General features: G+C 42.8%; 1 protein-coding gene across 3 annotated transcripts in view; it reads right to left on the minus strand.

Moving 5' to 3' along the window:
* The window catches only part of LOC140211503 (uncharacterized), a 211,065-nt gene that overhangs the window by 121,620 nt on the left and 64,845 nt on the right, over positions 1 to 24,600 (minus strand). For all 3 annotated transcript variants that reach the window (XM_072281269.1, XM_072281270.1, XM_072281271.1), the window contains exon 8: positions 11,568 to 14,585. In XM_072281269.1, coding sequence (XP_072137370.1) covers positions 11,568 to 14,585 — 3,018 coding nt within the window. The remainder of the gene's footprint in view (positions 1 to 11,567; positions 14,586 to 24,600) is intronic.

Consider the following 24,600-nt stretch of genomic DNA (forward strand, 5'->3'; position numbering starts at 1 on the left):
TTTGCTACCGTTTTTGATTCTGCATCCCAAATCCACTGATACTCACCGTACTGGCTGTAATGTTGTCTTGTCCTGTCATCTGCCTGCCCTTCCTGACAGTCTAACTCCACGCTACATGCAGGTCAACTGTACCTCTTCCTAGAGATGCTGCCTGGCCTGCCGCGTTCACCAGCAACTTTGATGTGTGTTACATGTTATCTTCGCTGTTTTACCATCTGCCCTGTCCTGAGTTCCTTCACTCTGGTTCACCACACCCCCTCTGCCAAATTAGTTTAAACCCTCCCCAGCAGCTTTAACAAACCTGCCCGTGAGAATATTGTTCTCCCTCAGGTTCAGGTGCAACCCCTCCCTTTTGTACAGGTCATACCTCCCACAGAAGAGAACTCAATGATCCAAGAATCTGAAGCCTTGCCCCCAGCACCAGCTTCTTAGCTACACGTTTATCTGCCAGATCATCCAGTTTCTACCCTCACTGGCATGTAGCTCAGGAAGCAATCCAGAAATTGCTACCCAGGAGGTCCTGCTTCTCAGCTTTCTAAATTCTCTCTTCAGGACATCTTTGTTTTTCCTTCCTATGTCATTTAGTACCAATATGCACCAAGACACGTGGCTGCTCTCCCTCCCCCTCCAAAATGCTGTGGATGCGATCCAAGACATTCCTGACCCTGGCACCTCGGAGGCAACACCATCTAGGTATCCCGTTCATGTCCACAGAATCTCCTGTTTGTTCCCCTGACTATTGAGCCCCCTATCACTACAGTTCCCTTCTTCTCCCTTTTTCCCTTCTGCACCAAGGGCCATGGATCTTCTACACCTCTATCTTAATCTACTTTGCTCCAAAGGAAAAGCCCTAGCTCATTCAACCTGTCCTCATAAGACATGCTCTCCAATCCAGGCAGCACCCTGCGCCCTCTCTAAACCTTCTATATCCTTCCATAATGAAGCAAATAAAACTGAACACAGTATTCCACATCCACTCTAAGCAGAGTTTTGCAGAGCTGCAACATTATCCCACAGCTCTTGAACACAATCCTCCAACTAATGAAGGCAACACTCCATATGCTTTCTTAACAATGCTATGAACTTGCTTTTTAAGGATTCAACAGAGCCATGGTTTATATTATATTCTTGATACCATTATGTAAAAACTGAAGTTGGTCCTCCAATTGTGTTGTTAATTACTACATATTTCTTTACAGACATTATATAAATCCAAACAACATTTATGATTTGGTTATTTTTGGACAACATAGACAGAAAATGTTTGACAAATGGCTCCTGAAGTGAAGCATCAGAATATAGACAAAATAAATCAAGTACTCAGTAACTCATACACTGACTTGTTCTTCTGCAGTACCTTAAATTATTAAAACAAATTCAAACCTTCATCCAGCTATAGTAGAAAATGCTTCAGGTAACTAGATGTTTGAATAAAAGGCAAGACAAAGAATAAACACAAGAGATTCAACAGCTGCTAGAAATCTTGAGCAGCACACACAAAATGCTGAAAACACTTAGCAAGTCAGGCAGCATCTATAAAGGGGAATAAACAGTTGAGTCTTGGCCCGAAACATCAACTGTTTATCTCACTCCACAGTTGCTCCATGATCTGCTGATCTCCTCCAACACTTAAGGAATAACTGAAACACATTAAATAATTAGGACCCAAATACTGTATTTTGTTTTGTTGAGATACACTGGTTATATTCAGCTCATGCAAGTACCTGCTTATTATTCTCCTTCCCCGGCTCCTGTTGCTCAGGCATATTTTCTATCAGATCAATAATCTGTCATCAAATCAATGAGTTTCAGTTTTAATTAATAACCTCTTGTCAAGACAAATGCCCACATGAATAACGTCTTTATACATGGCCCTGTCCATTATCTGGAATTGTTTGAAGTGGTAATAATCAGGTCTGGCGGACCCAAGTCAGCCTTCACAAATCTACGCTGGCTCTCTCTCATCAACTAAAAATTTCCAGGTGTTTGCATACAGAGTCTACTAATTTCCTGACACCAGATGTCAAGTTGCATCAGGAAATTATTATCCCATGGTTTCCTTCTCACCTTCCTCGAGCAGTGGTGTGACATGTACAAGTTTCCAACCTAATGGAACAGTTCCTGAATTAGGAGAACAGAGAGCACAGGCAAGGACCTCTATAATGTTTTCCCCTTGTCCATGTGGAAAACGTGGAATGGAATTCATTAAAGCAGATTCAGTTGCCATATTCGGGTCAAAGGCACATGAATGTGGAATAGTTCCACAATGAAAATTCCAACTGGAATCAATATAAATTTGGCCTAAACTGGATCCAAAAAATGGACTATGAAAGGTGATTTACCATTATCATCCTCACCTTTCTGTGCCATGTTGCACAACATGGGCGATCATGGTCTTTCCCTGATCACGATTGTTCTTGGCAAATTTTTTACCAAAGTGGTTTACCATTTAGATTAGATTATGAAGGCATGTAGTCCTCTTTTATTGTCATTTTGTAATGCATGCATTAAGAAATGATACATTATTTCCTCCGGTGTGATATCACAAAAACACAGGACAAACCAAGACTTAAAAAACTGACAAAACCACATAATTATAACATATAGTTACAACAGTGCAACTATACCATAACTTGATGAAGAAGTCCGTGAGCACAGTAAAGTTCAAAGTCTCTCAAATGTCCCACATCTCACGCCATGCCGACCACAATCCGACCCTGAGTCATCCGAAAACTTCGAGCTCTGATCAGCTCTCCGACACCGAGTACTGTGCGCCATCTCTATCCGAGCAATTCAACCTCTTTTTCGGTCGCCAAAAGCAGGCAAGGCCAGGGATTTTGAGGCCTACCCTCCGAAAGATTCCCAACCGCGCAGTAACGACAGCAGCGAACGAGCGTTACAGAAATTTTTTCAGATGTTCCTCCGTGATTTCACGTCCATTCTCCATCAAATCAGAATTGTCCACGGCCCCTATTTAACGGATACGACATCATTTTTCACCGGAGAGCTGCGCACGCATTTCAACCATCCATCACCTGCTCCCATGGCTTCACGTGATGCTGATTGAGAGGCTAAGCAGGTGCTACGCCTTGCCCAAGATGTATCTCCACCCCACCTCCCAATACCACTGCAGGTCTGAATAAGTCACAAGATGAGTTGTTAATGGTTTATTTTGAATGCACAGAATTAATTAGCATTAGTTATCTTGCATAAATAAATCAGAGATTAGATTAGATTATGAGAACACTCAGTCCTCTTTTATTGTCATTTAGAAATGCATACATGCATTAAGAAACGATACGATGTTTCTCCGGCGTGAGATCACAGAAAACAAGACAGACCAAAGACTAACACCGACAAAACCACATAATTATACCATATAGTTACAGCAGTGCAAAACAATACCATAATTTGATGAAGAACAGTCCAGAGGCACAGTAAAAAAAAAAGTCTCAACGTCCCTGAGTTGATCAACTCCCGAGTCCCCGATAGCGGCAGCAAAAGGGAGAAACTCCCTGCCATAAACCTCCAGGCACCGTCAACTTGTTAAGCAGCCATATTAATGTCATAAATTGAAAGCACTATATTATACTATAACGAAGTGAATGGCTATTTACTGTCCTGGATAGGAGGTCTCATGTTTGCTCTTCTCAGCTTTCCAATCACAGCAGCCACCACTTAAAAGATCACAAACAATTGTAAGTAGACTTCCAAATATGCTTTGTTTAGTTTATGATCATAAACAAGAGTAAGTTTTCAGTTCTTAAAATATAAATGCAAAGTAATAATCAGTTTGAAGTTAAAACAAGCACTCCCTGCAGAGCTTTGCAAACAAATTATCTATAGGACAGATGCTTTGTCTATGAGAAGTAAGATGCTAGTTCACTGCACCTGCATTATTACTGTTCAAGATTCAGTATAAGACAAATGGTATTTTTAATTTGGCTTGCTTCAGAACAGACAAGCTGACCCTGTGCTTCATTCAAGGAAGCTTGCAGAGCATATGGACAATATCATTTAGCATATCGATTACTGATGTGGTTACAGTTGGAAGTTTTATGTACTCAGAGAAGTTAGCTTTGCAGCATTAAGTGGAGGTAGCTGAGGTCTGTGTCTCAAAAAACAGTGTAGAAATGTAGAGAGCAGTTCAGGCTTATTAGGAATTGAGTAAGGAATATCAAAAATCATGGAAGAAACATGGGGTGAACAAGAATCTACTGCTCTCTCTTCAGTGTCTGCAACAGATGATTCATCTATCTGCATCTCTGGTATGTCCTTTTAGTTCATAGGAATTGTACCTGTGATTTAGAAATCCTTAATTCTTCGTGTTTTAGAAGTGGATGGTAATGTTTAAGATGGAAATTCTCTGTGAGTCTTAAATGTGTTTTAAGAGTGTTGTTTGGATTTAAATATGTATCACTGAAAATAAATGAACTGTGTTTTAAACTACTTTGTTAGCCGGAAGTATCTTCTTGACAGGGAGAGAGGACCCACTCCTCAAATAGTGGGTACTGGCTGCAAAATCCGCTGTGGAGAATAAACAGAGAAGTGAATCTCAGGATTGCTACCCGTGCCACATGCTAGTAAGGCTAGAAATAGGGAGATAATGCAGCTAAATACATGGTTCAGGAGTTGGTGCAAGAGGGAGGGTTTCAAGTTTCTGGCCAATTGGGCCTTGTTCCAGGGAAGGTGGGACCTGTTCCAATGGGATGGATTGCACCTGAACTGGTGGGAGACTAACATCCTTGCAGGAAGGTTTGCTAGTGCTGCTCCAGGGGGTTTAAACTAGATTTGCAGGGGGAGGGGAACCCAGAATGTTAGAGCAGATAGTGAGGTGGGGGAGGAAAGAGGTCATGCGAGAACTGCAAGTATAGTGCATGGAGTAAAGCCAGATCTAACATATAAAGAGGCTTTGAGGAAAGAGAAACAGTATAAAGGGTGTAAAGGTAGTAAGGAAGAAGGGATAAAGTGTGTGTGCTTCAATGCAAGAAGCATCAGGAACAAAGGTGATGAACTGAGAGTTTGGATACATACATGAAATTATGATGTAGTGGCCATTACACAGACTTGGCTGACACCAGGGCAGGAATGGATTCTCAATACTCCTGGATTTCAGTGCTTTAAAAGGGATAGAGAGGGGGAAAAAGGGGAGGAGGGGAGGCATTACTGGTCAGGGATACTATTACAGCTACAGAATGGGTGGGTAATGTAGCAGGATCCTCTTTTGAGTCAGTATGGGTAGAAGTCAGGAACAGGAAGGGAGCAGTTACTCTATTGGGGGTATTTTATAGGCCCCCTGGTAGCAACAGAGATACCAAGGAGCAGAGTGGGAGGCAGATTTTGGAAAGGTGCAAAAATAACAGTGTTGTTATCATGGGTGACTTTAACATCCCTCATATTGATTGGCACCTGATTAGTTCCAATGGTTTAGACGGGGCAGAGTTTGTTAAGTGTGTCCAGGACGGATTCCTGTTACAGTATATGGACAGGCCGACTAGGAGGAATGCCATACTAGATCTAGTACTAGGTAATGAACTGGGTCAGGTCACAGATCTCTCAGTAGGCGAGCATCTGGGGGACAGTGACCACCGCTCCCTGGCCTTTAACGTTATCATGGAAAAGGATAGAATCGGAGAGGACAGGAAAATTTTTAATTGGGGAAGGGCAAATTATGAGGCTATAAGGCTACAACTTGCGGGTGTGAATTGGGATGATGTTTTTGCAGGGAAATGTACTATGAACTTGTGGTCGATGTTCAGGGATCTCTTGCAGGATGTTAGAGATAAATTTGTCCCAGTGAGGAAGATAAAGAATGGTAGGGTGAAGGAACCATGGGTGACAAGTGAGGTGGAGAATCTAGTCAGGTGGAAGAAGGCAGCATACATGAGATTTAGGAATCAAGGATCAGATGGATCTATTGAGGAACATAGGGTAGCAGGAAAGGAGCTCAAGAGGGGACTGAGGAGAGCAAGATGGGGGCATGAGTAGGTCTTGGCGAGTAGGGTAAAGGAAAACCCCAAGGCATTCTTCAATTATGTGAAGAAGGATGACAGGAGTGAAAGTAGGACCGATTAGAGATAAAGGTGGGAAGATGTGCCTGGAGGCAGTGGAAGTGAGCGAAGTTCTCAATGAATACTTCTCTTTGGTATTCACCAATGAGAGGGAACTTGAAGACGGAGAGGACAATATGAGAGAGGCTGATGTTCTGGAGCATGTTGATATTAAGGGAGAGGAGGTGTTGGAGTTGTTAAAATACATTAGGACGGATAAGTCCCCGGGGCCTGACGGAATATTCCCCAGGCTGCTCCATGAGGTGAGGGAAGAGATTGCTGAGCCTCTAGCTCGGATCTTTATGACCTCATTGTCCACGGGTATGGTACCGGAGGACTGGAGGGAGGTGAAGGTTGTCCCTTTGTTCAAAAAAGGTAGCAGGGATAGTCCAGGTAATTATAGACCAGTGAACCTTACATCTGTGGTGGGAGAGCTGTTGGAAAAGATTCTTAGTGATAGGATCTATGGGCATTTAGAGAATTGTGGTCTGATCAGGGACAGTCAGCATGGCTTTGTGAAGGGCAGATCATGTCTAACAAGCCTGATAGAGTTCTCTGAGGTGACCAGGCATATAGATGAGGGTAGTGCAGTGGATGTGATCGACATGGATTTTAGTAAGGCATTTGACAAGGTTCCATGCTGTAGGCTTATTCAGAAAGTCAGAAGGCATGGGATCCAGGGAAGTTTGGCCAGGTAGATTCAGAATTGGCTTGCCTGCAGAAAGCAGAGGGTCGTGGTGGAGGGAGTACTTTCAGATTGGAGGGTTGTGACTAGTGGTGTCCCACAAAGATCGGTTCTGGGACCTCTAATTTTCGTGATTCCTATTAGCGACCTGGGTGTGGGGGTAGAAGGATGGGTTGGCAAGTTTGCAGACGACACAAAGGTTGGTAGTGTTGTAGATAGTGTAGAGGATTGTCGGAGATTGCAGAAAGACATTGATAGGATGCAGAAGTGGGCTGAGAAATAGCAGATGGAGTTCAACCCAGAGAAGTGTGAGGTGGTACACTTTGGAAGGACAAACTCCAAGGCAGAGTACAAAGTAAATGGCAGGATACTTGGTAGTGTGGAGGAGCAGAGGGATCTCAGGCTACATGTCCACAGATCCCTGAAAGTTGCCTCACAGGTAGATAGGGTAGTTAAGAAAGCTTATGGAGTGTTAGCATTTATAAATCAAGGGATAGAGTTTAAGAGTCGCAGTGTTATAATGCAGCTCTATAAAACTCCTGTTAGGCCACACTTGGAGTACTGCGTCCAATTCTGGTTGCCTCACTATAGGAAGGATGTGGAAGCATTGGAAAGGGTACAGAGGAGGTTTACCAGGATGTTGCCTGGTTTAGAGAGTATGCATTATGATCAGAGATTAAGGGAGCAAGGGCTTTATTCTCTGTAGAGGAGGAGGATGAGAGGAGACATGATAGAGGTATACAAGATAATAAAAGGAATAGATAGAGTGGATAGCCAGCGCCTCTTCCCCAGGGCACCACTGCTCAATACAAGAGGACATGGCTTTAAGGTAAGGGGTGGGAAGTTCAAGGGGGATATTAGAGGAAGGTTTTTTACTCAGAGAGTGGTTGGTGCGTGGAATACACTGCCTGAGTCAGTGGTGGAGGCAGATACACTAGTGAAGTTTAAGAGACTACTGGACAGGTATATGGAGGAATTTAAGTTGGGGGCTTATATGGGAGGCAGGGTTTGAGGGTCGGCACAACATTGTGGGCCAAAGGGCCTGTACTGTGCTGTACTATTCTATGTTCTATGTACCTTAGGGCTGGGTGGGTCCACACCCATGTCGCACACCTTGCACTAGTTCTCTGCCACCTGTCCCACACTCCTCCTGTGGCGCGCGTCCCTCATCATTCCCAACATCCTTTGCTCCTGCCGGAATTACAAACTCGCTCTCTGCTCCACATTGACAAATGCAGTGCTGTGTAAAAGTCTTAGGCTCTCTAGCTACATATACAGTATGTGCAGAAGATTGCTGCACAGTACTGTATGTACATTTTAACATAGAACATCCACTCAGTCTGTGTCACTTCTCATCTTGAAAACCTCTATCAGTTCACCTCTCATCCTTCTTTGCTCCAACTTCCATTAAGGGACTATTGGCTTCAAATTTTCAGATCTTCCCAGCAGGTTCTGTCCTAATTCCCCTCTGATGGGTATAAACTTTGGTCTCAGTTGTTGTGTCAAATACTCATGCTAGAGACTGCAATGATCAAACTCCTGCTAGAGTAGGCCCTAAAGTGCAGAGACAAGGGTCCTGGGTGTTGGAATCCCTATTCTAGGAGAACCCATGCTGTCAGGAACCAAAACCAGAGCATGTTTAACCAGAGTAGTGTCCAGATTATGGTTCCAAACCCAGGTCACAGCCTGGATACTCAAAGAACGATCCTTTACATATTTCCTTATCCCATCTGCTGATACTTCCATCAAGAACTAATCCCATTCCCACCATAATCCCTGCTAGGCTTAACAGCCTTCATGGGCAACTTTTCATAACAGCATACTGAATAAATTGGGTGACAATAATTTGAGTACAATTTACGAGCCTTCACACTAATTTCACATTCTCCCTTGGGGTCCGCAGTGGTGGTCTCCAGAAGAAATACCCTCCTGACGGCAGCTGGGATCACACCTTAAGGAATTTCACAACGTGCTTATTGTACACCACCTTTTAAATCTTTGGAAGGTGCCAAAGAACTAAGCAGCCAATAGAGGATTATTGAAGTATATAATGCGGCTATTTGAACACAGCAGTCTACTTGCTACAGCAAAATCCCAGAATGGCTGATGAGATGAGTGAAGAGCAGCACCATGCTGTCCATTGCCAAAACATGAACGTGGTGTTCCTCCCCTCCTCCTTCACCTCCAGTGCTGCAGGGCCGCTGAATTACCCCTAGTTTGCAGACAATGTTTTAGTTTCACATTTTGGTGAAAGATGTCACCTGTAACAATGCAGCATTGATTCTGTTCTGAACTGGAGTGATGCATAAATTACACACTCAAGTTCTTTATCGAAGGTCAGGTCAAGAAGAAACAGAGTTATTACCATGGCAATACAGAATTTAGGACTTGTCTTCAGCACAAACTCTTTAAAAATGGAAATTGCTGAACATAAATAAGCCTAGAAGACATCTTTCAGTATTTCTGCATTTTAGACTTTATAGATTCATGCAAACAAGGTAACCTTACTGAATGCAATTATTTTCACCACGTTAAAAAACAGCTATTGACTACAGTTTTAAGATTAAGTAAAGGCATCTGTTAGTCTTGCAAGACCATGGATCTGCGCCTGGAAAGTCTTCACTCTCCAGGGTGCAGGCCTGTGCAAGGTTGTATGGAAGACCAGCAGTTGCCCATGCTGCAAGTCTCCCCTCTCCGTGACACCGATGTTGTCCAAGGGAAGGGCATTAGGACCCATACAGCTTGGCACCAGCGCCATCACAGAGCACTGTGTGATTAAGTGCCTTGCTCAGGGACACAACGCGTTGCCTCGGCTGGGGCTCGAACTCACGACCTTCAGATCGCTAGTCGAATGTCTTAACCACTTGGCCACATGCCCACAGTTTTAAGATTATACAAGACTATAAGACACAGAAGAATCAAGGCATTCGGCCAATGGATTTCCCTTCACCATTCGAAAATGGCTGATTTATTTTCCCTCTCAACCCTGTTTTGCCTTCTCTTCATAACTCTTGACACCCTTACTAATCAAGAACCTACAGTATCAACCTCTGCTTTAAATATACCAAATGACATGGTTTCCTCAGCTGTCTGTGGCAATGACTTCTATAGATTCACCCCCTCTCGCTAAATTCATCTTCATCTCTGTTCTAAAGGTATGTCCCTCTATTCTGAGGTAGTTCTCTCTGGTCCTAGATTTTCCCACTATTGGAAATATCCTTTCCACGTCCACTCTATCTAGGTCTTTCAACAATTTATCTTCTTGAACAATTGTCCTTAACTATTCATTAACAAAATTAACCACTGCATAAAATCAACAGCACTCTGATACATAGAATGCAAACAATTTCAACTCAACTAATAAACATATTAAAGGGTTAAGCATATAACTATGTTTATTTATTAACATATGAGGAGCGTTTAATGGCTTTGGGTTTGTACTCACTGGAGAATAAGGGGGCATCTTATTGAAACCTATCAAATATTGAAAGGCCTAGATAGAATGGACATAGGAGAGGATATTTCCTATAGTGGGGGAGTCTAGGACAAGACAGCGCTGCCTCAGAATAAATGGACGTCTTTTTAGAACAGAGATGAAGACCAATTTAGCCAGAGGTTGGTCAGTCTGTGAAATTCATTGCCATAGGGGGCTGTGAAGGCCAAGTCATTGAGTTTATTCAAATTGGAGGTTGATAGGGTCTTGATTAACAAAGGTGTCAGAAGTTAAGGGGAGAAGGCAGGAAAATGATGTTGAAAGGGATAGTAAATCAGCCATGATAAAATGGTGGAGCAGGCTCAACAGGCTGAATGGCCTCATTTTGCTTCTATATCTTATAGCACCTGCAGAATTTTGGCAAAACTTGTTCCTAATGCTTCTCAACGTCTTAAATAACACTAGCATGTTGATCCTGAAGCTAGAGGTTGAGAATCTGTGAATGAAAACATAGCCAATTCCAAATATTTCTGAAGTAATTGTCCCATGTACATACCACAGACCTCCTTGAACATAGAATATAGAACAGTACAGGCCATTCACCCCACAGTGACGTACCACCCTTTAACCTACTCCTATCTCAATCTAACCCTTCCTCCTACATATGCCTCCATTTTTCTGTCATCTATGTGCCTGTTTTGTGAATGACCCTCAATGCATTTACCACCACACCTGGCAGAGCATTCTATGCACCCACCACCCTGTTTAAAATATGTATCTCTGGCATTCCCCCCCCCCCCATACGCTTTGAAGTTTTGCCCCTTGTACTTGCCCTTCCCACCCTAGGAAAATGTTTCTAGTTCTCCACTCTATCTATGTATGTTTCTTATCAAATCACCTCTCATCATCCTCCTCTCCCTTGAAAAAACTTCTAGCTCAATCTGTCCTCATAAGACATGCTGTCTAACCCAGGCAGCCCTAGTAAATCTCCTCTGCATCTTCTCTAAAGCTTCCAAATCCTTCCTATCCTTATCCAACCAGATCTGAACTCAATCTGCCCAGTATGGTTAAGGTTCCCAACCTGGAGTCCACAGATTGGTTCGTGGCATAAATAAGGTTGGGAATCTCTGGTCTAATCAGAGTTTTATAGAGCTGCAACATTACTTAGTGGCTCTTGAACTCAGTTCCGTGACTAATGAAGGCCAACACACCATACACCTTCTTAACCATCCTATGAGCTTACATGGCAACTTTGAGAGATCTGTGTGACTGAACCAAGATCCATCTGTTCCTCCATGCTGCTAAGAATCCTGCCACTCCCCCGGTATTCTGCCTTCAAGTTCAAAAATTGGTGACTGTAAAAAACTGACATTTTTACAAAGTAAATAAAAAGACTTGCCTTGATCTGTTGACACTTGCTTCTGTGCTGCTGTGCTAACAATTAATTTTTCATCAATAGCCACAGCCTTTTGTGGTTCCCTGGTTTCCAATGGGGCCGTGGAATCTGTAGCTGATGATGAGATGGCTGATGGGGCTAGCTGAGTGGCCTTAGGGTGTGGAAGTGAAGGTTTTGAGGCTGTCGATACCAGCTTTGTTCTGGAGGTTGGAGCAGTGAAGTATTCACTATCGATATCCAGTGGTGAAACAGTGTCAGTTAAACCAATCTCCAAGATAGCAGGAGGCTGGGTAACTGATTCACCGATAATTACAGTCTCTTCTGCTGTTGTCTCACCGGGCTCATTTTCAATAATAATTGGAGATGCACTTGTCGCTAACTGCTTAGATTTCTCAGTAGCTTTAATGTCATGCTTTAGCACAGAAAGACCAGAATCTGGACTAATTTCAGCAGGAGGTGCTATTATGGTTGATGTTTTTGATGTCACGATGACCTGAGGGGTGGTAACAATTGCCGTGGAAACGACTTTGATATGAACAGGTTCTGGTGTTTGAAAGGTTGCCGTCATTTCCTCGTGTTTGGCCACAGTTGCCTCCATTATACCAGAACCCTCCCTCTCTTCTTCTGTGGCTGTAGAGACAACTGATTCATTGTGCAATATAGCAGAACTTTGTATTTCAATTTCAGGAGTTGTCTCCTTTATTAAGCCAGGGTGGTGGGATCTTGCTTTCTCTGGCTCACTCTCAACCTCCTCCTCAAAATGGGGTGTTGATGGGTATTGGGTCATCACACTGACCTCTTCGGTCATTTGTTCAAAGGGAGTCCTTTTTATTGTACTGGCTTCTTGCTCTTCCTGATGGCTTGCACTGGTCGAACTTTCGGCTGGTGAAGATGTATACTGGGGAACATCTGCACTGGTTCCTTCATAACCAATTTGTGTTGGTCCTTCTAGGTGAGTTTTAACCACAGTCATTAAATCAGATAACAATGATTCCTGAGGTGTTATTATTGTTGTAATATGATCTTCACTTTTTGCCTCGGAAGTTTCTATGGTGGCAACAATATTATACGTGTGATTTTTCTCATCAAATGCAGGTGATAGGGTCTCAAATGATACTTTATGACCATATTCAAATAAATGAATCATTTCTTCAGCCTCTTTTATTTGAGTACTTACAACTCTGGTCATTAGGACTGATCCAGTATCACCTGTCGACTCATTCAGGGATAACCCAGTTGTTACATCTACTTCAGGTGAAAGTTCAAAACCCGGAACAGTAGTGTGCACTTCACTTTGCTCTTTCGTTGGTTGAAGTGTGATATAACTTACAGATTCAGGTTGCTTTTCCTTGGCAACTTCATCGATATATTTTGTGCCATTCTCCTGCTGCCTATCTCGATCTGGAACTGAGTGAAATTCCGTAATCCATTGACCTTCGGTTGAGATTGTCACTCTTGGTTTGCCTGCCTCAGGCATACTGACCTGATACAAATCTTTCTTGCTAGAAACCCCCAACGATGATGACACAGGAGCCCCGGTTTCCTCCACTAATGCAGAGTCCGTGGATAACGCTGGTACCTGACTAGTAACAAAGTCATCCACAATGGTGCTCCCAGGCTGATGTTTGGCTGGTGAGATTTTCACAGTACCTTCTGGTGAGACAGGTGTGTGATGCAGAGTTGATTGCTGAGGTTCAAAAGTAACTGAATGAACCGAGGATTTTTCAACATATTTAGTTGACTCAATATGAACAGCTTCAGAATCTCCACTGGATACAATCTCTGAAGAGAGGGATTCCATTTCTGTCATACTTATCTTGCTGGTGTCTGACACTGATAGAGTTGGCCCTTCACCTTCAACAATGCTCACTTGAGGTGCGGATGCTGTTGGTTTTACTGTTGAAAAGGTGGATGGCAAGGTTGCTTGTTCAATTGTCACTGCACTTACTCTTCCTGGGACAAGCACTATGTCACCCATTTCACTTTGAGTTAAAGTCATTAGTGGGCTGGTTTCTGTCCAAGTAACTGTTTCAACATGCTTGGCCTCTCCTTGTTCTGTTGTGGATGGAAATATTACATCGGAGGCCATTGCCGAGGTACCCATTGAATCTATCAACACAATCTTCTTGCTGTCAGGCTCTCTTGTTGCCCCATAAGTGCGGTCAAAGGATACTGTAGGGGGCAAGTCTGTCAGAGGCTCATGCGCTCCGGACATGGCTGAAACCGGAGATACAGGTGACGCAACAAATTTGCCATCCTCTTTAACTTTTGTTTCCTCATAGGTGTCGTTCTGAACTTTTTCATCCTCAATCAAAACTGATTCACGGACGCTAGCTGCCGTCACAATAGCAGTTGTCGCAGGTGTTTGGTCCTCTACTCTCATTGTCTGAGTGCTCTTGTTTGCACATTTGATTATTATTTCCCCTGCACCAATGTCTGCACATTTGATTATTATTTCCCCTGCACCAATGTCTGCCAGTTGTGTGCTGCTCGTAGGTTCATCACTGATCTGGATGGCTCCTTCCGAGCTTGCTGCAGTGCTGGTAGCTACAGGTAATTTTAGCTTATCTTCATCATCCTTTGTAACCTCCACTGCAGCTGTGGAGACTGTGCTCACTTGAACTTTTCCTTCCTCTTCGGTGAGACTACTTACACTTTGAGCTTCAAGCCTGGGTGATGGTTTGAATGAGGCTGGAGAGGCTGAGAAGGCTGGTGTGTGTAAATGTCCGGTTAGTTCCTCACCATGTCCAGTAACCTGTCCTTCAGCAATAGACACTTTCAATCTGTCTTCATCAGTGGATACTCCAGCTACTGACAATTTTACAGTGGCTTCATCCTCAGGCCTTGATGTTCCACTTGGAGTTGTACTATAACCTTGAGAGATGGTCTCTTTTCCAAACTTCACAACATGAGTGGAAGTAGCATCTGATTCTACCTTCTCGATTGTCAGATTAGCTGCAGTTTCATGAACCACCTTTGGTTCCAAAACTCTCTGCGGTATTTTCACCCTTACAGGTCTTCCTATGAAAACACACAAAAAAAAATGCTTAAGTCGTTTTGCGCACAACATGCCACCTTCAGACCAAACAAATGGTCATCTACAAATAATAAATGCAGGAGATTCTTCAGCTGCTGGAAATCCAGAGCAACACACACAAAATGCTGGAGGAACTCAGCAGGTCAGGCAGCATCTGTGGAGGGGAATAAACGGGTGACGTTTCAGGCCAAGGCTCTTCATCAGGACTGGAAAGGAAAGGGGAAGAAGTCAGAATAAGGTGGGGGGAATGGAAAGGATTACAAGCTGGCAGGTAATAGGTGAAGCTAGCTGAAGGAGAAGGTGGATAGGTTGGGGGGGGCGGGATGAAGTAAGAAGTTGGGAAGTGGTAAGTGGAAAGGCTGGAGAAGAAGGAATCTGGTGGGAGGGGAGAGTGGACAATAGGAGAAAGGAAAAAAGGTTTATGATTGATATTCACCCAACTCATGTTTTGCCAAGCTCAATTTCTAAACACAGTAACTGCCTTGTAAGATCACTACACTTGTAAGTAAACTTCCAACTATGTGTTTAACACCTCGTCGTAAAATGAGTCAGTCTTCAATTCTTGAAGTATAAATGGTAAGCAGTAATCTGCTTGAAATTAACAAACACAGATTTACAAACTAGCTTTGTACACAAGAGATGCTTTTCCTGTGAGAAGTAAAGGCCCACCAGTGCCTTTACGTCCTGAGAAAACTAAAGAAATTTGGCCTGTCCCCTAAGACCCTCACTAATTTTTATAGATGCACCGTAGAAAGCATTCTTCTAGGATGCATCACAACCTGGTATGGAAGTTGTCCTGTCCAAGACTGGAAGAAGCTGCAGAGGATCGTGAACACGGCGCAGCACATCACACAAACCAATCTTCTGTCCTTGGACTCACTTTACACTGCACGCTGTCGGAGCAGTGCTGCCAGGATAATCAAGGACACGACCCACACAGCCAACACACTTTTCGTCCCTCTTCCCTCCGGGAGAAGGCTCAGGAGCTTGAAGACTCGTACGGCCAGATTTGGGAACAACTTCTTTCCAACTGTGATAAGACTGCTGAACAGATCCTGACCCAGATCTGGGCCGTACCCTCCAAATATCTGGACCTGCATCTCGGCTTTTTTGCACTACCTTACTTTCCATTTTTTTATTTCCTACTTATGATTTATAATTTAAATTTGTAATAGTTACTATCGCTTTGTAATCCAGGGAGCAGGAAGCGCAGAATCAAATATCGCTATGATGATTGTACGTTCTAGAATCAATCGTTTGGCGACAATAAGGTATAAAGATGCAGCTTACTGCACCTGGTTTATTACTGCTCAAGAGTGCAGTATAAGAAAATGAGTTATTTAATTTGGCTTCTTTCAAATTAGACAATCTGACTAAGCTGCTTAATTCAAGCAAGATTGCAGACCAGATGGAAACAAGCATTTAGCATATTAATAACTGATCTGTTTATAATTGGATTTTTATGTACTCAAGGAAGTTAGCTTTACAGCATTAATTGTGAACTATGTCTCCAAAATGCTTTTAGACCATTTGTGTAAAAAGGGTATATGAGGAAATATCGTGTGTGTGAAGTCACACTGGTATAAATGTAGTGAGCAGTGCAGGCTTATTAGGAATGGGGTAAGGAACATCTAGAAATGTGGAAGAAACACAGGGGGAACTAGAATCCATTCCTCTGGTTTTGGTTCCTGCAACAGACAAAATGTTCTCCTGCATCACTGGTATGGCTTTTTAGTTTATAGGAATTGTACCTGTGTTTTGTAAATCCTTTATGCTTCGTGTTTTAGAAATGGGCTGTGTTTTAGAATTGGTTTGTAATATGGTAATGTTTAAGGTAGAAATCCTCTGACGGAATATTACAGAGGATGCTTCACTGTGGCAGAAGAGGAGGCCATGGACCTCCTACAAATGCACAGTTGAGAGCATCTGAATGTGCCGCACTGTGGTGGACTGGAAGCCCTATAATGGGAAGCTAAAACTGCCCAGCACATCAGCTGCACCAGCCTACCAGCCATCAAGGACATATATACAGAGAGGTGCCAGAAAAAGGTCAGAAATATCATAATGATCCCACCCACCCTGCTCATAGACTATCTGTCCCACTCCCATCAGGGAAGAGGACATGTAGCATACATGCTGGGACCACTAGACTCAAAAGCTGTTAGTTCTCTAGAGCCACTTGCTGATCAACACTTCCACCCATGAACACTCCCCACCACCATTACATCCACATCAGCCACTCCTTCAGCACCTTCATCTCCCCGTGCACTGCCACTTTACTCATACACTCCACAGTTCATACCTATACTGGCTGAGTCCCTGTCCTACTGTGTTTTCATATGCTCTGTCGCTAGCTAGAAGAGCTCCTCTTGACAAGAGTCACTATGTCACTTTACATTTCCTATCAGAGTCACCTTATATGTATACATATACAACCTGTATATGCATACAGGCTAATCGCATGTATACAGTACTGTATATGTGTGCATAAGACTCTTGCACAGTACTGTATACAGCCACACTCAGTTGTACATTGTATTTCATAGTATTGCTTTTATATTTATTGTGTTTTATGCTCATTGTTTTCTTATTCTGCATCAGATCCAGAGTAACAACCATTTCTCTCTCCTTTACACTCACGTAATGAAAAATGTCAACAAACAGCCTCGAACCAGGAACCTTGCGCATAAGTTAGAACCAAGAGTCTCTTGGTCCCTCCAAGCTCTCTGTCATTTAGAAAAAAAATCATTGCAGTACTCAACATTTCCATCTATCTTGTAACCCCAAATCTAGGGCAAGGACTGGAGGCCCAGACAAGGCCTGCCCTGGGGTTGGAGGCCTATCTGAGTGGCCGGGTGGATGGGAAATGCCTTGTTTTGCTGTTGCTGTCTTGTTGTGTTTGCCATTGTGGGTGCTTGTGTTGTTAACAACACATTTCACAACATCTTTTGATAAATGTGATAAATAAATGCATTTGAAATCTGTGTCTGAATTTGTATTTTATAATGGAGGCTATTACAGCCTCTGTGAGGGGAAAGGAATTTTCAATGTTTTCGGTGAGACCCAGCATCAGGCCAAAATGTCAACAGTTCCTTCACCCACTCACCCGCCCCACCCCCAACAAAATGTCATTCAAACTGTTATAGAGTCATAGAGCACAGAAACCGGCCTTTCAGGTGACCTAGTCCATGCTGAACAATTCACGTGCCTAGTCTCATTGACTTACACCCAGACCATGGCTCTCCATGCCCCTCCTTTCCAAGCGCTTACTCAAACTTCTCTTTAAGTGTTGAAATCAAACCCACATCCACCACTTCCACTGGCAGCTCATTTCACACACTCACTACCCTGTGAGTGAATTAGTTTCCCCCTCAGATGCATTTTATCGCATGTGCCTCTCAAAGTCCAACCCTACGTCCCTGTCGTGAGAGATGGAAACGGGTAAGGCCATCCAGCCAGAGCTCTAGTGAAGCTGTATGGGCCAAAACTCTGTACAGTGGATGCAATGAATTATAGAAACCATACCATTTACTTCAGAGGATGATGAAGATAGGTTATTGAAGGCCGATGCTCCACTGGAAGCAAGGGACCCAAGTTAAGTAAGTTTATCATATGTAATGAAATGTGAAAGCTATGGCTATTGCGAAGCATGCCTCTAAATGTCAACTTTGCTTTAAAAATTACAGATTTTTACACTGACAATCACTTTTTGCATTAATGCATTTTAATAAAAACTTTCTGATGAATTATGTGATAACTTACTTTTTTTGTGTTTGTAAAAGTTCTCTTAAAAGTTTATAAAGCAGAGAGTTGGCTTATATTATTTCATATTTAAATGTTCCATTTCCTGACTTTCTAAACTGGCTCCAAAACTACTAAGAACCATAATTCAAATCAGACAAGGCTCCCTTTGGCACAGAAATTTAATTCAGGCACAAGTCAAAATGAATCACTGGTTAAACAAATAAACATGTTGTATATTTTCCTAATATTAAATTGGGAATGACATCATAGGTAGGTGCTAAATTGAGATGACTCTCATAGTTTACTTCTGGTGTTTTGCTTACGCCTTCTGAAGGGAGCTGTTATCCAAGTGTGCATTTCAGGTAACCACAGGCACAGCAGGGATATCTGTGGTTGGTTATGGCACTTCTACCGTCAAACAAATAATATAATAGCAGACATTAAAGATACAAAGACTTTCTAGTTAATACAACATGCTTCATTTCTCCTTCATATTCAGAACAGTGGCTTAATTATAGGTCTTCTAATTAGTTCCATAATTAAGTCACGTAGCTTCAACATTATTGCCAGTATGTTCCTCTCGGTTAGTTTCTCAGAGCCTGGAAACATCTGGAAACGGCCTCACCACAGTGTTAACCAAAATAAAAACTCAGATGACATCATCCGGGCCGTTAGGTTGCTCAGTGCACTTGTACATTCATTTTCGTCGAAAGCCGCCTGAGAAACGGTAGTACAGCCACATGCCCACTCTTAACACCTCAGGGTTTGAGGAGAGCAGTTGCAACCACAGCGAATGTAGCTAGGGAAATCATGAGCCTGCGTGCAGTCCAAGGCTTTCTCTCCCATTCTCCCGATCTTCACTGTGAACATCCAGCCTTGGATATACATTCAGAATCAGAATCAGGTTTCTGTTATCACAGACATATGATGCCATATGACAGAGAGCAGAACTGAGCCATTCAGCCCATCGAGTCTACTCCACCCTATGGAGTAGATAATAAATCATGGCTAGTTTATTATCCCACTCAACCCTGTTCTCCTGCCTTCTCTCAGAAACCCTTGACACACTACCTAATCAAGAACCTAGTAACCTCCATTTTAAATATACCCAATGAGTTGGCTTCCACAACAACTGTGGTAACGAATTGTCACGAATTCATCAACCGCTGGCTAACGAAATTCCTCTTCATCTCTGGTCCTAGACTCCCCTGCTATAGGAAACAAACTCTATACTCTATCTAGGACTTTTAGTATTCAGTAAGTCTCAATGAGATTTCCCCCCACCCCCCTTATTCCAGAGAGTACAGGCCCAGAGCTATCAAATGTTCCTCATACATTAACCCTGATATTCCCAGGAATTTTGTTATTTTGTGGCAGTAAAGTGCAAGGCAAAAAATCCTAAAAGTTACAATAGTGTTAAAGAGAAGTAGTGAGACTGTGTGCATGGTTCTATGGACCATTCAGAAGGGAAAAAGCTGTTCCTAAAATGTTGAGTGTGGGTCTTCAGGCTCCTGTACCTTCTCCTTAATGATGGTAATGATGAGAGGGCATGTCCTCTTCAATGATGGATCGCATCTTCTTGAGATACCGGGCAGCATCAGTGGAAAAGATCGGTCGACGTTTCAGGCCGGAACCCTTCATCAGGTTCCGGCCTGAAACGTCAACTGATCTTTTCCACTGATGCTGCCCGTCCAGCTGAGTTCCTCTAGCGTGTTGTGAGTGTTGCTTTGACCCCAGCATCTGCAGATTATTTTGTGTTCTTGAGATACCCCCTCCATGGACTGTTATACTTCTCACTACCTCAGTAAAGCAGGAGGCATTATCAAAGTCCCCACCAACCCCAGACATTCTCTGCTCCATCTGCCAGCCCTGGCATCAGGCAGAAGATCCAAAAGCCTGACAGCGTACACCACCAGGCTCAGGACAGCTGCTGTCCCTTTGTTACAAAGCAGTTATGTGGTTCCCTGATATGATAAGATTTGCAAGACATTACTACAAATAATGTCTTATAGTAATTAGACATTAGATGTGCAAAAAATTACTGTTTGAAAAAATAAATAATAATGCGAAAGACAAGTGGAGGAATAGTGCTCATAAATTCATCGTCCATTCAGAAATCTGATGGCAGAGGGGAAGAAACTGTTCCTTAAACGTTGAGTGTGTGTCTTCAGGTTCCTGTACCTCCTCCCTGATGGCAACTACTTCCAGTACTGCTTCTGCTACCCACTATTACTATTACAAGTTACTTCTAATCTTGAGGCATACTGGATGCTCACAATATTTTACTGAACCTACTTTCATACATCTCGATAAACGACTATCTACAAAGAAAACACTAAAGCAATCCATACCTTTAATCTCTAATCCCCAGAATTGAAGGTTAATTAAAAATATGGATAGCATTATAATTTCTAACCTGTTTTATAGGGAAGTGGCAGCTTGGATACCTGTCAATTGTGCTAAACTATTACTGGAAATCATCAAAGCAAGGGCACACAGAGGCAGGGTCAGAGGGGTGAAGGTCACCATAATCACTAAAGCACATTAAGGTTGCATACATATGCAGTAACATGTCTCTCCTAATGTGGTCATTAAAATATCTGTGCATTCCCCCGCCCCATGTCAATTTGCTTTACTCTTGCAGTAAAAGATAGTTCACAATAATCCTCAAAAGCACTCTACAAATTATGTTCTCAATGGTATTTATTTGTTGTATTTGCACAGTTTGTCCTCTTTAGCACAATAGGTAGGGGTGTGTGTGTGTGTGTGTGTGTGTGTGTGTGTGTGTGTGTGTGTGTGTGTGTGTGTGTGTATGTATGTATGTGTATATATATATATATATATATATATAGTTTTTCATTGATTCCATTGTGCTTGAATCAGCGAACACAACAGCACAGAAACAGGCCCCTTGACCCATCTAGTCCATGCTAACCCATTAATCTGCCTAGTCCCATTAACCTGTACCGTGACCACAGCCCTCCATACACCTCTCATCAATGTACCTATCGAAATTCTATTAGTTGTTGAAATTGAACCTGATTTCACCACTTCTGCTGGCAGCTTGTTCCACACTCACAACCCTCTGAGTGAACTCCCCTTCATGTTCCCCTTAAACATTTCTCCTCCCACCCTTAACCCATGATCTCTAGTTTGAGCCTTATCCTATCTACACCCCTCATAATTTTGTATACCTCTATCAAATCTCCTCTCATTCTGCTACACTCTGGGGAATAAACTCCCAACCTGTCTAACCTTTCCCTAGAAATCAGGTCCTCAAATCCTGGCAATTTTCTCTGTACTCTTTCAATCTTATTGATATATTTTCTGTACGTAGGTGACAAGAACTGCACACTATACTCCAAATTAGACCTCATCAACATCTCATACAACTTCAACATAACATCCCAACTCCTGTACTCAATACTTTGATTTATGACGGCAATGTGCCAAAAGCTCTGGGATGCCATTCTCAAGGAATTATGGATATGTATTCACAAATCCCTCTGTTCTACCCCATTCCTCAGTGACCTACCATTCACCATTTAAATCCTAACCTAGTTTGTCCTCCCAAAGTGCAACACCTCACACTTGTATGCTTTAATTTCCATCTGCCATTTTTCCAGCTGGTCCAGATCCCACTGCAGGATATGATAGCTTTACTCGCCATCCACTATGCCCCATTTGGCTGTCATCCGCAAATTTGCTGATCCTGTTTAAAATATTGTCATCAAGATCTTTAGCACAATGGATGTTTGTGTGTGTGTGTGTGTGTGTGTGTGTGTGTGTGTGTGTGTGTGTGTGTGTGTGTGGTTTTTCATTGATTCCATTGTGCTTGAATCAGAGATTCAACAAACCCAGCACCAATCCCTGTGACACTCCACTTGTCACAGGCCTCTAGTCAGAGAGGCAACCATCTACTACCATTCTTTGGCTTCTCTCGCAGTCAATTTGCTACTTCATCTTGAATGCCAAGCGGCTGAACTTTCTTGACCAAACTCCCACGCAGGACCTTGTCAAAGATCTTACATAAGAATTACATGGACAGCATCCGCTGCTTTGGCTTTATCAATTTTCCGAGTAACTTCCTTGAAAAGCTATTAGATTAGTTAGACATGAGCTGCCATGCACAAAGCTATATTGACTATCCTTAATCAGCTCTTGACTACCCAAATACTTACTATACAAAAATCTTAGTATAGCTAGGATGCCTAAGACTTTTGCAAAGTATTGCATTTGTCAATGAGGAGAAAAGAGCGAGCTTGTGCATCTGGCAGGAGCAAAGGATGTTGGGAATGGCAAGAGTGGAGCACCACGGGAAGGGTGTGTGACAGGTGGCAGAGAAGGAGTGCCAGGGGTTGGCCGGGGCGGGGGGGTGGGGCGGAAGCATGGCGTGGATGCAGACACAACCTGCCCTGAGACACCAGGCAAGGTCATTTGATTCCAAACAACACACACAAAATGCTGGAGGAACTCAGCAGGCCAGGAAGCATCTGCAGATTTTCTCTTGATTCCAAAAAAATTGGTTTATTGATCATTACAGGATGTCTCTCTGGTGCTTCCCACTCCCTCCCCTCTCCCTTCCCCTTCTCCCAACCATGAATCCCCTCTCCCTGTCCCTTTCCACTCTCAGTCCACAATAGAGACTCAGAGTTAGAATCAGAGTTATCATAACTCACATATGTCATGAAATTTGTTTTTTGTTGTTGTAGTACAGTGCAATAGATAAAATTACTACAGTGCTGAGCAAAAGTCTAAGGCATGCCAGCTATACGCATGTGCCTAAGAATTGCATGGTACTGTATATTCTTTCCCTTTGTATCTACTGTGAACGCCCACAAGAAAATGAATCTCACGATAGCATATAGTGACATATAGGTACTGTGATAATAAATTTACTTTGAACTTTGAGTGATTGCCTTAATTTACAATCCAGTCTTCTCCGTAATTTTCCACAATAAACGCGAGATCACTGCCACTGAACAACAGATATGGGCAGCGATCTCTGTATATATCTCGTAAATCAATTATCTAGATTACAAGACTAGAAATATTTTTAAGTGGCTCACTTGTTTATAGAATGTTGATATGCATGTTACTCAGTATTATACTGAATATAGCACATAATTGTAATGACTGTAGTTTCCGATAAGGGTTAGTGGCTCATAAACACAAGCAATTTTGCAGATGCTGGAGATCCAGAGCAACACACACCCTTCTTCAGGACTGGACAGGAAAGGGGAAGGTGTCCGAATAAAAAGGGGAGGGGGAAGGGAATGAGGGTAGCTGGAAGGTAAGAGGTGAAGCCAGTTGGGTAGGAGAGGTAAAGAACTGGAGAGTAAGGAATCTGAAAGGAGAGGAATATGGACCACAGGAGAAAGGGAAGGAGAAGGGGACCCGGGGGAGGTGATAGACAGGTGAGAAGAGGTAAGAGGATAGAGAGGGAATAGTAGAGGGGAGGGGGAGGGAATTATTTTTACTCAGAGGAGAAATCGATATTCATGCCATCAGGTTGGAGGCAGCCTTGAAAAGTCCATAGGTTGTGAGTGACAGGGCAAGTGAAGTTGAGTGACATTATCCCCCTTGGCTCAAGGACCCAATGGACAATTGCATCACAGCAACTAGAAAACCAAGATCAGATGTTGTAAGACACCCCCCAGGAAAAGTAACATTGATTACTCAGCACTTAATTAGAAAATCTGAAAACTGTAATGAAGCTCATGTACAGACTGTGCTGAGCATTCAAACTGTTTGCAGGTTTGCTAGACAGGGAGCTCAAATCTGGGATTTGAGGAGAATTGGTATGTCACCAAATACCCTTACAAATTTCTACAGATGTAACATGGAGACCATTCTAACTGGTGGCATCACCATCTGGCATGCAGCTGTCACTACACAAGATCAGAAAAAGGTTCAGAAAGCTATCAACTTCCCCAGCATTGATGACAGTTTCAAGACAATGCCTCAAAAAGGTGGTATCAATCATTCAGGACCCCCATCACCTAGGACGTGCCCTCTTCTCATCGCTACCATCAAGGAGGTGGTACAGAAGCCTGAAGACACACACTCATTGTTTCAGGAACAGATTCTTCCCCTCTGAAATCAGATTTCTGAATGGACATTGGATCCATAAACACTACCTCACTAGTGTTGCTCTTTTTGTACTACTTATCTAATTTACTTTTATGTATAAATACACTTCATATTGTAATTTATAGCTCTTATTACAATGTATTGCAACATACCGCTGCCGCA

Source organism: Mobula birostris, chromosome 17 (assembly GCF_030028105.1).
Source record: "Mobula birostris isolate sMobBir1 chromosome 17, sMobBir1.hap1, whole genome shotgun sequence".
NCBI lineage: Eukaryota > Metazoa > Chordata > Chondrichthyes > Myliobatiformes > Myliobatidae > Mobula > Mobula birostris.